The following is a 13,710-nucleotide window of genomic DNA, read 5'->3' as shown; positions in this document are numbered from 1 at the left end:
TTAGGAGCACGGGCACTGCGCAGATTTCCATCCTAGCGGTTCGGTTGTTGCCATTGGTACTCACTCAGGGAAGTAAGTGCATCATCTCTATATCAAGTTTACATGAATAACTAACACATTTCACATAAAAATGGTTGGATGGCTGGTTCAGACATTGTTTTGTTTGCGTCTCAGGTGGTATGCTCTGGATGCAGAGACCCGAGACCTGGTGGCCATTCACACAGACGGCAATGAGCAGCTTTCATTACTGCGCTACTCTGTCGGTGAGTAGGAGTGCTGTTTGTTTGCATACTCGTTTTTTTTCTTCTTGCATTTCTGTGTTGAGCAGACAGACAAACGTCTCTCTGTCTGTCCTCAGATGGCACCCTGCTGGCAGTGGGATCACATGATAACTTCATTTACCTCTACACGGTGTCGGATAAGGGACGCAAGTACAGCAGATATGGGAAATGCACTGTGAGTATCTGGCATTTAAGTGACTGTGTTCTAGAATTTAAAAAAATAATAATAATAATACAAAGAACATTATTTTAAAGGTTGCAAGAATTTGCAACATGCATTTAAAATGTATTTGTCATGAAGCCATGAATAAAGATTTATTTTACAATTCATATAATTTTTTTATGGCTGTATCATTGTTTATTTTCAATATTCCCTTTTCTGCTGGATTCAAGGGATCAGGGCAGAGTGGAGAAAAAAACTTTACTGTGCGTGACCGTTTGCCCATGTCTGACCTGGGTCTCGTTTCGCTCGACTGTACTCCATTCAACACACTCTGAATCACACTACTGTTTGTCTGATTCTTCACGTTTTCTTGCTTTTTTTAGTATTTTTCTGTGCAGTTTTTCATCAGTTGAGAAGTTTAATGTCATTAACATCTGTGCTCGATCACAGAATACATTTTCAAGAAAATATCACAAAACATCAGCTTATTAAAAGTATTGGGAAATAGTTAAGTTCTGAGAAAAGCTCCAACAGCGTTTGAGTGCAGATGACATGGTTTAATAGTTTATCTAAGCAATTCATAAGAGATTCATACACTTTTAAATGTGACTTAAATGTGCAAAAGTGTCCGAATACTGTTGAGGTAAAAAAATCTGAGCAAACCACCATTGAGCTATAAACCTTTTGCATTACAGTGCAGTGTGAGAAAGTTTGGCTTCTACTGACCTCTTTCGACAGCCATAGAAAAGATTTTCAGGATCTAGGATAGTGGAAACATAAAGCACGTCAGGCACGTGCACACATAGACATGAAAGGGGGCTTGAGCACCTGCCCTTTTTATTCCTGGAGAGAAAGTGCCCTTTTTTCTGGGATGCTTTTTTTTTATTTTTGAAAAATAATATATATTTCTGTTTGCACACAGCTTCCCTGTCAAACAAATATATTTATTGAAATATAGTATCTAAATATCAGGTCAGGAGTTCTGAAGTGCTCCCTCTCCCTCTCCCCCGATTGTTAAACCCGATTGTATTGCTTCCGCTAAAGAAAATAGTCCGCTCCGTCTCTACGGTTAGAATCCTGTGAGTCCATAGCAACGCTCTGTTTTTCATGGCAACGGTCTGTTATAGTCCGCACAGCGGTCTGTTGGTTATAACAGACCGCATTCTACATTGGAATTCAACCAAGCCATGTAATAAAATAAGTTAATAAAATAAGCATATATCACCACCAGGTGATATGCTTTAGTTATTTTGTTTATCCTATTTACCTGCATTTCCCTGTCAATTAGATGCAAATGTGCGCATTTTAACTAGTTGACGCCTAATTTGCATACAGAACGTCCCCAGTTATTGACTTACATCAAGAGTCTTTCCCCCTGAAATTTAGAAATCTAAATTGGTGAATTTAGAAGAAATCTACAGATGTAAACAGATGGAGGATACACTCTAAAAAATGTAGTAAATCTGAGTAACTGCATCTGGTACATTAATAAATAAAACTGAGTAGAAATAAGTTAACATTAAACTTTAAAAATAACAGTATTTATAAATTAACTATTTAAGTAATTTAACTTTTTTTATTTCCTCGAAACCTTTATAAAATAGTATTCCATACCACCACAAATACATACATGACATTGGCTTTTATTGAATTTTTACTCAATTATTTTGGTAAGTTTAATTTTAAAGTGTTATGTATTCTGATAACACCAAAATAATTAAAACGATGTAGTGCCTTGTGCAAAAATAAACAAATTATTAGTAAAACACGCCCCTCTGTTTGATGCAGTTATTTACGTTATTCTAAATATGAAGAGTTCAGATGAAAAATCCTCTAAGTGCCATCTGAAATTTCCTTCAATAATGATCATTTTTATCAAGCTTGTATGTTTATGTTCACTTATTTCACATTACTGGCAATGAAAATTACCTATTAATTGTCATTTAAGTTAAATTACTGAACTTAAATACGAGCTTGAAAAAAAAAGCTCATAAGAAAATTTCAGATGGCACTTAGAGGCTTTTGCATCTGAACACTTCATATATACTTGAAACTAGTAGCATAGAAAATGTTTTCAAAACATGCACATTGTGGAATGGTTTCCTTTGCTGCTCTATAAACCTAGTGAATACTAAGGAGACCATGGTTTCTGTGAACTGATTATTTTGTAGACATCTTTTGAAAATGAAACAATTGCGTGAGTTTGAGGAAGATAAAATTAATTAACTTTTTAAATTATTTTTTTTAAAAGGAAGTCAGAGTTGCGTTAATATATATATACTTTTTTGTTAAAAAAAAAAAAAAAAAAAAAAAAACTAATTATGAGAAGTGCCCTTTATTTCACTTGAGCCCCTGCCCCTCAAAATGTCTGTGCACATCCCTGAAGCACGTCAATCTGTGTGTGAAAAGCAGGAAATAGAGAGACGAGTGCAAATTATAATCTACTGGGGACTCTGTGTGCAGATAAATTAAATTGTCATTATATGTTGTTTTAAACCTGTAAGACTTACCATCATGAAGAAAAAAATTAGATATTTTGCAGAAAGTCCAATCAGCTGTTTTCCATACAATGAACATGGATATTAATTCACTCTGCCAAGTTCCAAAAAGGACAACAGAGCACCATAAATGTATCATAAAGTATCACAACATTTCTTTAATGTATATTGATTGCAGTTAGCAGGACTTCATGAAATTACAGTTTATTACAATTAAGAGGTAGTAGCTTGAAATGCATTATCAAATAATACACATTAGATAATTATCATGAAATACTTTACATGTGCTATGTTACGTGTGCGTTCTTAGCGCTTTTTGGAACTAAACCATAGGAATCACTGTCAAAGTCATCGCAATGAAAAGATGAGCTTAGATATTCCACAGAAGTTCTACATTTGTGTTCAGTTGAAGATTCAAGCAGCTCTGTGATCCATTGCAGTTCAATTCTGATTATTGAAAATCCTGTGATAGAACTGTTTTCTTTCTCCTTTTTCATTGTCTAATCTTTTAATCTCCGTCCTTAGGGACATTCCAGCTACATTACACATCTTGACTGGTCCCCCGACAACAAGTTCATCATGTCCAACTCAGGAGACTACGAAATCCTTTACTGTAAGTGGACCACCGCAACGAGCTCTCTCTGGCTCGGTTCTTTTGAAAAACATTCATCTCCAATCATATTTAATTTTTGTCTCATTGGGTTGGTTGAAACATCATTATTGATTCAGCTTGTGGTTTGTGTTTTTTTGGACCAAAATCTGTTGAAACTTCCATTCTGTACCATATTCCAGATTTTCCTGACAAGTTGTTTTCCCTCTTCCACAGGGGACATTCCAAACGGTTGTAAGTTGATTCGTAACCGTTCTGAGTGCAAGGACATCGACTGGGCCACATATACCTGCGTGCTAGGATTCCAAGTCTTTGGTCAGTATCTGCAGAGTGATGCATTGTGGGTATTATTGCCAGTAGGGGTTTGGTACCCACTGCTGAAATCTTTCCACCTTCTAAGGGTCTGTCGCGGAATGAATGTGTATGTGTTTTAAACTTATGACTGAAAATTGGCTTTCTTTATATATTATGAGTATGTGTGCGTGCCTCGATGGTATTTTTTTATTTTTTTTATAAATGTGTGGCTGGTATTTGAACTCTTTGGTCTATTCACACTCATTTCCTGTCAGTGGTTTATTTTAGTCATTCTCTTCCTCACACACACACATCAACACACATTTGCTTGGGCGTCAAAATGAGGGGAAATACAAAGTTTGGAAACATTACTATTTTTAATGTTTTTGAAAGAAGATTCTTCTGCTCATCAAGCCTGCATTTATTTGATCAAAAATACAGAAAAAACTGTAATATTGTGAAATATTATTACAACTTCAAATAATAGTTTTCTATTTGAATATACTTAAAAATAAATAATTTATTCCTGTGATGCAAAGCTGAATTTTTAGCATCATTACTCCAGCCTTCAGTGTCACATGTAACATTCAGTCTATCACATGATCATTTAGAAATCATTCTAATATTCTGATTTATTATGAGTGTTGGAAACAGTTCTGCTGTCTAATATATTTGATGAATAAAAGGTTCAAAAGAACTGAATTTATTAAAAAAAAAAAATCTAATAATTTATATTCTAATAATATATTTTCTTTACTATCACTTTCTATCAATTTAACACATCCTTGCTGAATAAAAGTATTGATTTTATTTTAAAAAAAAGAAAGAAAAAAAATTACTGACCCCAAATTACTGACCAGTAGTGTATATTGTTATTACAAAATATTTATATTTTAAAAACATAGCTTCTTTTTTTATTATTATTCATCAAAGTATCCTAAAAAATCACATGTTCTGAAAAAATATTAAGCAGCAGAACTGTTTCCAACTTTGATAATGAATCATCATATTAGAATAATTTCTAAAGGATCATGTGATAATGATCTTAAAAATTCAGCTTTGCATCACAGAAATAAATGATAATTTAAAGTATAATAAATTTAAAAACAATTATTTTAAATTGTAATAATATTTCACAATATTACATTTTTTCCTGTATTTTTGATCAAATAAATGCAGGCTTAATGAGCAGAAGAAACTTCTTTCAAAAACATTAAAAATAGTAATGTTTCCAAACTTTTGGTCTGTACTGTACCTGACTTCTACTGTAAATTATATACTATCCATCCATCCATCTATAATCCGTATTTAGTATCTGGTTTATGCAAAATAATGCTTTATCATATTTAGCTAATTTCTGCGGACACATTTTGCACATTACCTTTATTTATAGTCTGATTGTCAGTCATCTGTTCTCCCTTTGCAGCATTTTTCATCTCACTTATTTTCAGTCTTTATATGCACAATTATAGTCTGTCTTTCTAATTTCGCTCTCATTCTGAGTGACTTCATGTCTAAACAGGGTGATTGGTGAACCAAAAGTAGTTCAGCCCACACAGACTCACTTTATCTGTCAGCATAGCGAGCCGTCTAGTGTGTGCAGGTCTGTAATGCTGAAGAGGGCAGCACATTTAGACTGTGTGTGTGTGTGTGTGTGTGTGTGTGTGTGTGTGTGTGTGTGTGTGGTAATCTTTTTGTAGGCTGCTAATCCATTCATGATCATAGATTTTAAATGTGGTGAGGTATCTAGGTGCTTATGGATTTTATATTATTATAGTAATGAGGTCTAAAATACCTTCCGTTGTTACAGTTAGGATTTTACGTTTCTTACTTCTTGCTACCAGTTTAAGCTGGATTTTAATAGAATATAAAATTAACACCAACATAAAAGTGCATTTATCAAGCACAACAATTTATGTATTTATTTATTTAGGATCTCACCGTTAAATTTGGACACATTAAATCAAATTTGAAAATTTTAAAGTAAATAAAAATGTATAAACTCAAGTAAACACTTAAGTTAAAACAGTGATATAAACATAATTGCTTAACTAAAGAAAAATGATAGGGACAGAAGAGCGATTACTTTTTGTATGAAACATCTTCATTTATGTAAAAATAAATAAATACCTGTAATATAACCTGTAATAATGTTTTGATTTACCAAACTGACTCCCTACATGATACAAAAAATATATGTATACATGCATTTTATGTGACTCTACACTTCACATTGGGAAACATTACTTGTTTTTGGAAAAGATACAGCCTGAGATACTGACAAGCTGCTGATGAATGTGGCAATTAAGTCTGTAGTGTTGCTTCTAGCTGTTTACTCCCCATTGTTGTACATTGATTTGTCTCTGTGTTTGTTTGCTGTGTAACAGGTGTTTGGCCGGAAGGTTCAGATGGGACAGATATCAATGCCCTTGTGCGTTCTCACAACAGGAAGGTGATCGCTCTGGCTGATGACTTCTGTAAAGTGCACCTTTTCCAGTACCCCTGCTCAAGACCGAAGGTCTGTCACATCACCTTACTGTCATATTTAAAAGAGTATCTTTACTTTTTCATTTTAGAACATGATGTGTATTTGTTGTTGGTTAAATATCTGAAAGCAGACCTAAGTGTGTGAAACAGTCAGTTTGATTCATGATTAATTGGTTTTGTTTCAGTTTGTTTTAAAGGAGTCATATGATGCGATTTCAAGTTTCCCTTTCTCTTTCTCAAAAGCTGTTTGTGAATAGATAAAATCTCTAAAGTTTCAAAACTAAAGCCTCGAACCCAAAGAGATATTCTATTTAAAAGTAAAGAGTCGTCCAAGCCCTTTTAAAATGCCTCGTTCAAGCATGCCCCCACGTCTGCGTCACTGTGTGGGAAGATTTGCACAACACCACCCAAATGTTCACGAAAAGAAAGACGACGTAACTTTGATTCTCGCTGTAGTGTTGTTGCTTCCAACGCGGCCATGTCATGGAGATGCTGTGTTTCATTGCGAAAGCAAAAATGCTTTGTTTGGCCTTCCAAAACACAACTAGAAATCAGTTGAAAATAAGTTGTATGTATAACACTGTTCCAGAACAGTTCAAAACAAATATTCGTGTGTGTGCAACGCATTTTATGGACTGTTTCCTGAGTAGATTACAATGCCAGCTGTTCTCACTCACAGTCTGTAAGTACGTTTACATATGTAAAGGAGTTGCCACTGATGATTCAAACGTGAGTTTGAGCGGTGTAGAGTAGCGCTTGTTGTTTGTCCTTTCTTGGATCACAAATGCAGACATTGTTTTTTGTTTTACACGACATGATGCAACGCATAAAAATACACTGTAAGTCATTATAATCAGTAATTAGGTCCCCACTGGATGCAAGAAATGCCTCTTTTGTGATTGCTTTTATTTTTTTTGTTTCGTAACGCTGGGACACGCATCACAATATGTTAAGGGGCGTAACATTTCCGTCACACTTATGAGGTTATTCGGCCAATCACAACGCTGGATAGCTAGCCAATTAAAGCTCACCTCACTTTTCAGAACGAGAAGCTTTGTAAAAATCAATGCATTTCAGAAAGACGGGGCATAGAGGAGAAACAATAATGTACAGTATGTGGAAAATGTGTTTTTTGAACCTTAACGTATAAATACATTCCCCTGGTAATGACCTGTTACCGGATATATTCTTGACAAAGCATGAGCTGTAATTGGGTGAAATTCATGAAGCCTGGGGGATATTATTTAATCTCTTTAACTGAAATTTCACTAGTTTTATTTTTAATTGCAGGCCCCAAGTCACAAGTACAGCGCCCACAGCAGTCACGTGACAAACGTGAGCTTCATGCACAGTGACAGTCACCTGATTTCAACAGGGGGCAAGGACATGAGCATCATGCAGTGGCGTCTGGTGGAGAAAACCTCACCCTTGGTGCACAGCGACTCCAGCCTGGGCCTGGGCGATTCCCTGCTGCACAACTCCACACCTCGCACCCTGGCGTCGGTACCCAGTGTTCCCCACACACCTACTGAGCCCATGCAAGTGCCAGCCTTGCTACCCATCAGCACCCAACCCAACACCTCCCCTCCCACTCCCCCCGAACCACTGCACACGGTTACTCCTAATGGACAGCAGGATGGCTCCCCTGAAACCCCGCCCCCTTCGGATGAGGCCACGCCCACATCCGACAGCACCCTGAGCCCCAAGGACAGCCTAGAGCCTAGCGACGATACAGCCACACCCAGTGATGAGGGCACGACCTTTAACCCGCCCTTATAAGGCAGTCCAACCCTTCTCTTGCCTGCTTAATAGCCCGCCCAAAGGCACCAGCATGTCACTGGAGCCTCCCTGTCGGATTACAAAAGCAGGGTCTCCTCGGTTTTTATCCTTTCAAGATTTTCTTTTCATTTTGTGTCTTAGTTTGTTGTTATGTTGACATTCAGTAGATGTGGTTGTGGAGGCATTGGTTTGGGTTGGATGGTTGGAGTTTTGGAATGTGTAGTTAAAAACCTTTGGAAAGATTAAGCACACCTACAAGTTTACACTGACACACACACACACACACACACTACCACACAAACACTAATACACTCTTGCATAGACACATCAATAACTGTGATACATTAAAAAAAGAGAAGAAAACTAATTATTTACCGGTTTTAGATACAAAGTGCACGTTCATGTAAGCAGTTAAATGGAAAAGTACAACATACTGTAAATTGGACACATGCTTTCAATTTATTGGCATTTGGCATATACAACAATACACTTACTGCATAAGGATCAGTTACTAAGGATGAATTAAGTTGAATTACCAAACTTCTCCTTACTTTCCTCACCCCATAAAAATTAACTTTCGGTGTTTATTTACTCATCCTAGTCGTTCCAAACCTCTATGACTGACTTTCTTTTATTTGACACACAGATGTTTCGTAAATGTTTCAAGGATCTTTCTAAGATCTGTCGAAAATCTTTCAAAGCTCTTTCTCGGATCTTTCGAAGATGTTTTGAGGATCTTTCGATTTTTCGATTTGTCCATACAATGGGAATCAATTGGGTCCAAATCAACATTGGACCACTTTGACTTTCATTTTTCAAAATATATTTTTATCTGTTATGCAAAAGGCAAGTCATATCGGTTTGGAGCAACATGAAGTTGAGTAAATTATGTTAATTTTCTTGGTAAACTATCCCTTTAAATGAGTAAACCTCTCACTCTTTGTGAATATTGATGGAGGGCTGCATGTAAAGATGATTTGCATGCTTGATTAGCATCTGTCCCTGAGCCAAAACTGCAGCACGTATATATCTGATAATGCCAGGCAGGTGCAGCTGGCTCATTGGTCGGACTCAAGGACCTCAATAATTCAAGCTGCTTCTGCCGGTCACCATGGTCACGGACACCTTGAATTTCAACTCGGCACAATTATCGCCACTTTACAGAATAATAGCCATAAACAGCAAAGCACTTCATTCAGCACAAACAAGAGTAACACACACTCACACACAAGCCTGACCTGCCTCAAAATAGGGTCTGCATGGTGATAGCCAAGATTTTATATAAAAACCCACCTGTCTAAAGATGCCATATGAGCCTCACATCTCCCTCAGTTTCATCTGTTGGACTGGAGAACCTCCTCTGTACTCATTCCATCCATTTTAACCTTGCATCCAAATGACTCTCTTCTCACTGAGACTGAATTGTTTTTAGGTTTCATTTTGGGACTGTTTTTCTTGTCATTTTGTTCATTGGACTGAGTTGTTCTTGTTTTTTATCATATGAGAGAAACGATAGATTAAACGAGTCTTAAATGTGCGTGCGTGCGTGAGTGTTTATGTGCACGCAGGTTGCCCCTTCTTTCATTCCGCTGAAGGGTGATCGCCCTCCCCCTCTCTCACACATTTCTCAGGAGCACTCTTTTTGGAGCGAGTCCCAAAGAGAAAGAAAGTCAAAGGATGAAATGTTTTTCCCCACTCCTTTTTGTAACACTTACAAAAACAGTACCAGAAAGTACCAATATTATACCATGGTATTATTTGTACCATATATGGCTAATTTAGGTAATTTGCGCAATTTAATTAAATGCTTTTGCATTCTCATGATATGTAGTGCATTCCCCTGAGAAATTTTGCACTCATTCACAAAACAATTGCGTTTTCTCGCAAAACTGTTGAGTTCCCCTGAGAAAATTTGCATTGTCTTGTGAAACATTTGTATTCTTCTATAAAAGTATTGTGTTCTCCCGAGAAAGTTTGCATTCATTCACAAAACAATTGCTTTTTTCTTCCAAAACTACTGCATCCCCCTGAGAAACTTTGTGTTTGCTCTTAAAAAGCACTAAAATATAGCTTTTCTTCCCATCTTATATCATGTCCATCACAAAAGATTTGTGAGAGAACACAAGAGAATGCAAAAGCATTGAAATATAATTTGGTATTACCATATGATACCATTGTACTGCCACAGTAGTTTTTTGTAAGAGGATGCTCTCCCAAGCCTTTGTATGTGTCCCTCAACAATGCATGAAGATATGGATGAAAAAGAAGATTAAACAGCATTCGGAGGTGTCGATATCGAGTTGAAGCGAATCTTTTCTCTGAAATGAATCAATATCAGAGAAACAAAAGAGCACAGCTGCTGAGAGAGATTCCCTCCAGTACTCCTTGATGAATGTGAACCTAAATCATCAATATTACACCAGAAAAAAAAAAAAGAAATACAGATCTCAAACCAGCTTTGGAGGCAACCTCTAGATTTTAAAGCATTGCAGAGTATTAAAACACATTTATTTGTGCAGTCTCTGTGCTTGAAAAAGCATGGTTTACAGGTTTACATGGTTTACATGGTTTAAGGATGTAATGCTGTATTGATGCATGGAATTGAAAAGCCTGTTTCAAATATACATTTACAATTTGAATTACATTTACATTTGAATTTTTGATTGTGAAAGAATGACAATCTTCTGTAATGTGTATAACACAATACACATCAGCTTTCAGATGCTAACTATTTTACCCAACTGCCTCAAATTCATATGTCTGATCCAGTTGTTTTAGTTGATTTTTAAGTGCATAGAATTGATGTAGTAGTGGACTATGTGTCTTTGGCAATGTTTAGATACTGTAGATAGATGGAATGATACCCGATTGTTTTCGTGGTGTTGGTGTTTTTTATGCAATGGTGCGCTGTAGATGGTGATAAGTTGAATGCTTCTCAGCTGGTCTGCAGTTTCCTTTTTATGAATGCTTTATGGACTTTTCCTGTTTTTCTAAGCACGCTAGAAGGTTTTCACTGAGATTGCCTTAGTTAGGTTTTTAGTTAGATTTCCTTGTCCTATACAGTAGGAAACTTAAGCCACACTTAAAAATGTATGAATGTCCTAGCATTAGATGGCAAAGTGTCAAGTAAATGCAAGTAGCATTTACCTTACAGAAACATAAAACAAGCACACTTTTAAAGCAAGACAAAAAGCATTTCAAGTTCAAAATGTATTCTACACATTTGAACTTGGGGGGGTATTGCATAAATTACATAAGACATTTTCAAGTGTATCTGGAGTATCAGAATACTTTTTTTAAGGCCGCTATCTAGGCTCTCCTGAACATCTGGCCTCTTAAAACTTCAGGACACCATTGATATCAAAAGGGCAACTCTCAGAAGCTTTACACAAGTTGCAAACGAGGATGTTGATCTTTCACAGACCTTTATTGTTGCATTCAGGGCTGGCTTTAATGTGTATATATTGGTGTACCTGTATGTATATAACTTTTGTGGGTTGGTAGGTTCTCTGAAAGGGCTACGATTCCATGTTTGTTTTCATCCACAAAAAAGCTGGGGGACTGTTCTTCTCCAGATGCAGGTATTGTGGCCTTGTGGCATGAGTTCAGATTTTAGGATTTGTTGCACTGTGGCTGTTGTTTCTCCACCTGGATATTTCTCAGTTTGAAGACTCCAGGGATTTTTCTATAGACCTGTCACTTCCAAGAACATACTTGTTTATCTGAAACCTGTTAGCCGAATGAAGCATTGCATACATAACTGTTTCTTGAATGTCACAGATTATTTGCCTTTGTATTTTGATATTGAAAAGAATGGTGAGTGTGTTGGTAGTAGTATTGGTTAATGGTTTGGGTATTTTGAGAGAGTCTTCAAAATACGAGTGAAACTGTTCAGAAGCCGTTGATATAAATGTATTGGTGTTCATCATTGAGGAGACTGCTGTTTGTGATTTTTATATCCTCTAATATCTAAGAGCTAATTTTCAAAGCATACACAGGGAGAGAAAGGGGGAATGGAAAAGTCCAGTTGGTGATTGTATCTACATTTGGAGGAAATGTTGGGCTTGAGTACAACTCTGGAATTCCAAATGCTTTGCTGTTTGCAGGGCATTTGACTACAGTATATCTTCATCGAATAAAGGTGCGGAGATAAAGCTAAGCTTTTTCGATAAACAGAATGACAGTTATGAAAACCACAGTGATGATCTGCAAATGATCCAATGATGTTAACAAAATCTGAAAATTTTGCAAAGCTTTTTTTTTTTTTTGTGACAAAGTTTGAGCCAATCTGTCTCTTATGCATTCCTGCCAATAGGCAGAAAATACTGAAGAATTTAGAAAATAAAGAAACATTTTTAAAAACAGTTGTGTTGTCTCTTGAAGAAGCCCGGAGTCATTTGTGCATATAAAATTCTTATTTTTTCTCTATAGTGAACACCTGAATGAATAGTACTGATAGTGGCAAATATAAGTGGTGTCTACACACATGACTAGCTGAATACCACTTTATCTCTTTATAGGAATAGTTCGGCCAAAACTTGATCAATTTGATGAAAATGCCTTTACCCTGAGCCATTTCAAGATATAGAGTTAGTTTATTGGAACAAAATAGTAGATCATCTGAATGAGGAGAGAAATATTCACAGATGTAATGCTAAATTTCTCCAAATATATTTGGATGAAGAAACAAACAAAGGGAGAGTAAATATTCAGCACATGTAAATCTTTAAATTATCCATTCCTTTCTCACGTCATAAAATTCAACACTTGGTCGATATTAGCAATATGTTGCTTCCAAATAACTTTTGTCAGTATACACAGCTAATTCTGAATGACTTGTCAGTGAAGAAAGTTTCTTTTTTTTGGCAGATGGTGTGGTCATGAACTAGCGATATCTACCAGCAGGGGCTAATGGAGTCATCCCAAGCAAACCTTGACCCCTCAGGCCTGGTACATCTGTAAACATTGAAGTTTGGATCAGTAAACAAGCAAAATTGCAGGCCTTGAATGTTGTTTATGTTCTTTATTGATTTCTTCTGTCTGTGTTAGAGAATGAGGACCTCATTGAGAGAGACGCTTCTTGACTCAGCAAAACGGTCTGTTCTCTGCTGTGCAAATAAATAAATAAACTGACTGGGCCAAAGTTTGGTGTATGTGTGTAATGTGCTATCTGCAAAACCTTGGGCAACATGGCCAAGTGAGAGCACAACATCACATGCTGCCTATTGAAAATGACTTATTTTTATTTTAAGTCAATACTGTCACAATATAAAATTGCACTAAGTGTCAGAGTATAAAATGAAAACAAATGACCGAGGCATAAATCAAGCTGGCGGTTAGCAGACTCTATGTGAGGATCAAGCGTTGCACCAGTCTTTATAACAACACGTCCAGCCTTTCCTTTGACAGAACTCCACGCTGACGCAGCCTTTCTCTCCAGTTTCTGTGGAAGAGATATCAGATCAGTAACAGAACATGTAAGATGTGTGCAAATCACTTATTGTAGTATTATCTTTTGTAGTAGGACGTAAGTAAATCTTTATATATCATTTCATAATTCTGTTGTCTTTTAAATATGGTTCAAGTTTTCTGATGAAT

The 13,710-nt window shown here is 36.4% G+C and overlaps 1 protein-coding gene across 6 annotated transcripts in view; it reads left to right on the top strand.

Moving 5' to 3' along the window:
• Positions 1 to 8,594, top strand: part of LOC132110932 (echinoderm microtubule-associated protein-like 4) — an 83,652-nt gene extending 75,058 nt beyond the window's left edge. For all 6 annotated transcript variants that reach the window (XM_059518042.1, XM_059518040.1, XM_059518041.1 and 3 more), the window contains 7 exons: positions 5 to 72; positions 175 to 263; positions 359 to 456; positions 3,468 to 3,555; positions 3,769 to 3,867; positions 6,234 to 6,364; positions 7,624 to 8,594. In XM_059518042.1, the coding sequence (XP_059374025.1) occupies positions 5 to 72; positions 175 to 263; positions 359 to 456; positions 3,468 to 3,555; positions 3,769 to 3,867; positions 6,234 to 6,364; positions 7,624 to 8,112 (1,062 nt within the window). In that variant the 3' untranslated portion in view covers positions 8,113 to 8,594. The remainder of the gene's footprint in view (positions 1 to 4; positions 73 to 174; positions 264 to 358; positions 457 to 3,467; positions 3,556 to 3,768; positions 3,868 to 6,233; positions 6,365 to 7,623) is intronic.
• Positions 8,595 to 13,710: the final 5,116 nt, after the last annotated feature.

Source organism: Carassius carassius, chromosome 30, assembly GCF_963082965.1.
Source record: "Carassius carassius chromosome 30, fCarCar2.1, whole genome shotgun sequence".
Taxonomy (NCBI): domain Eukaryota; kingdom Metazoa; phylum Chordata; class Actinopteri; order Cypriniformes; family Cyprinidae; genus Carassius; species Carassius carassius.
The sequence above is the reverse complement of the archived record's forward strand: the minus strand, read 5'-3'. Positions and strand labels throughout refer to the sequence as shown.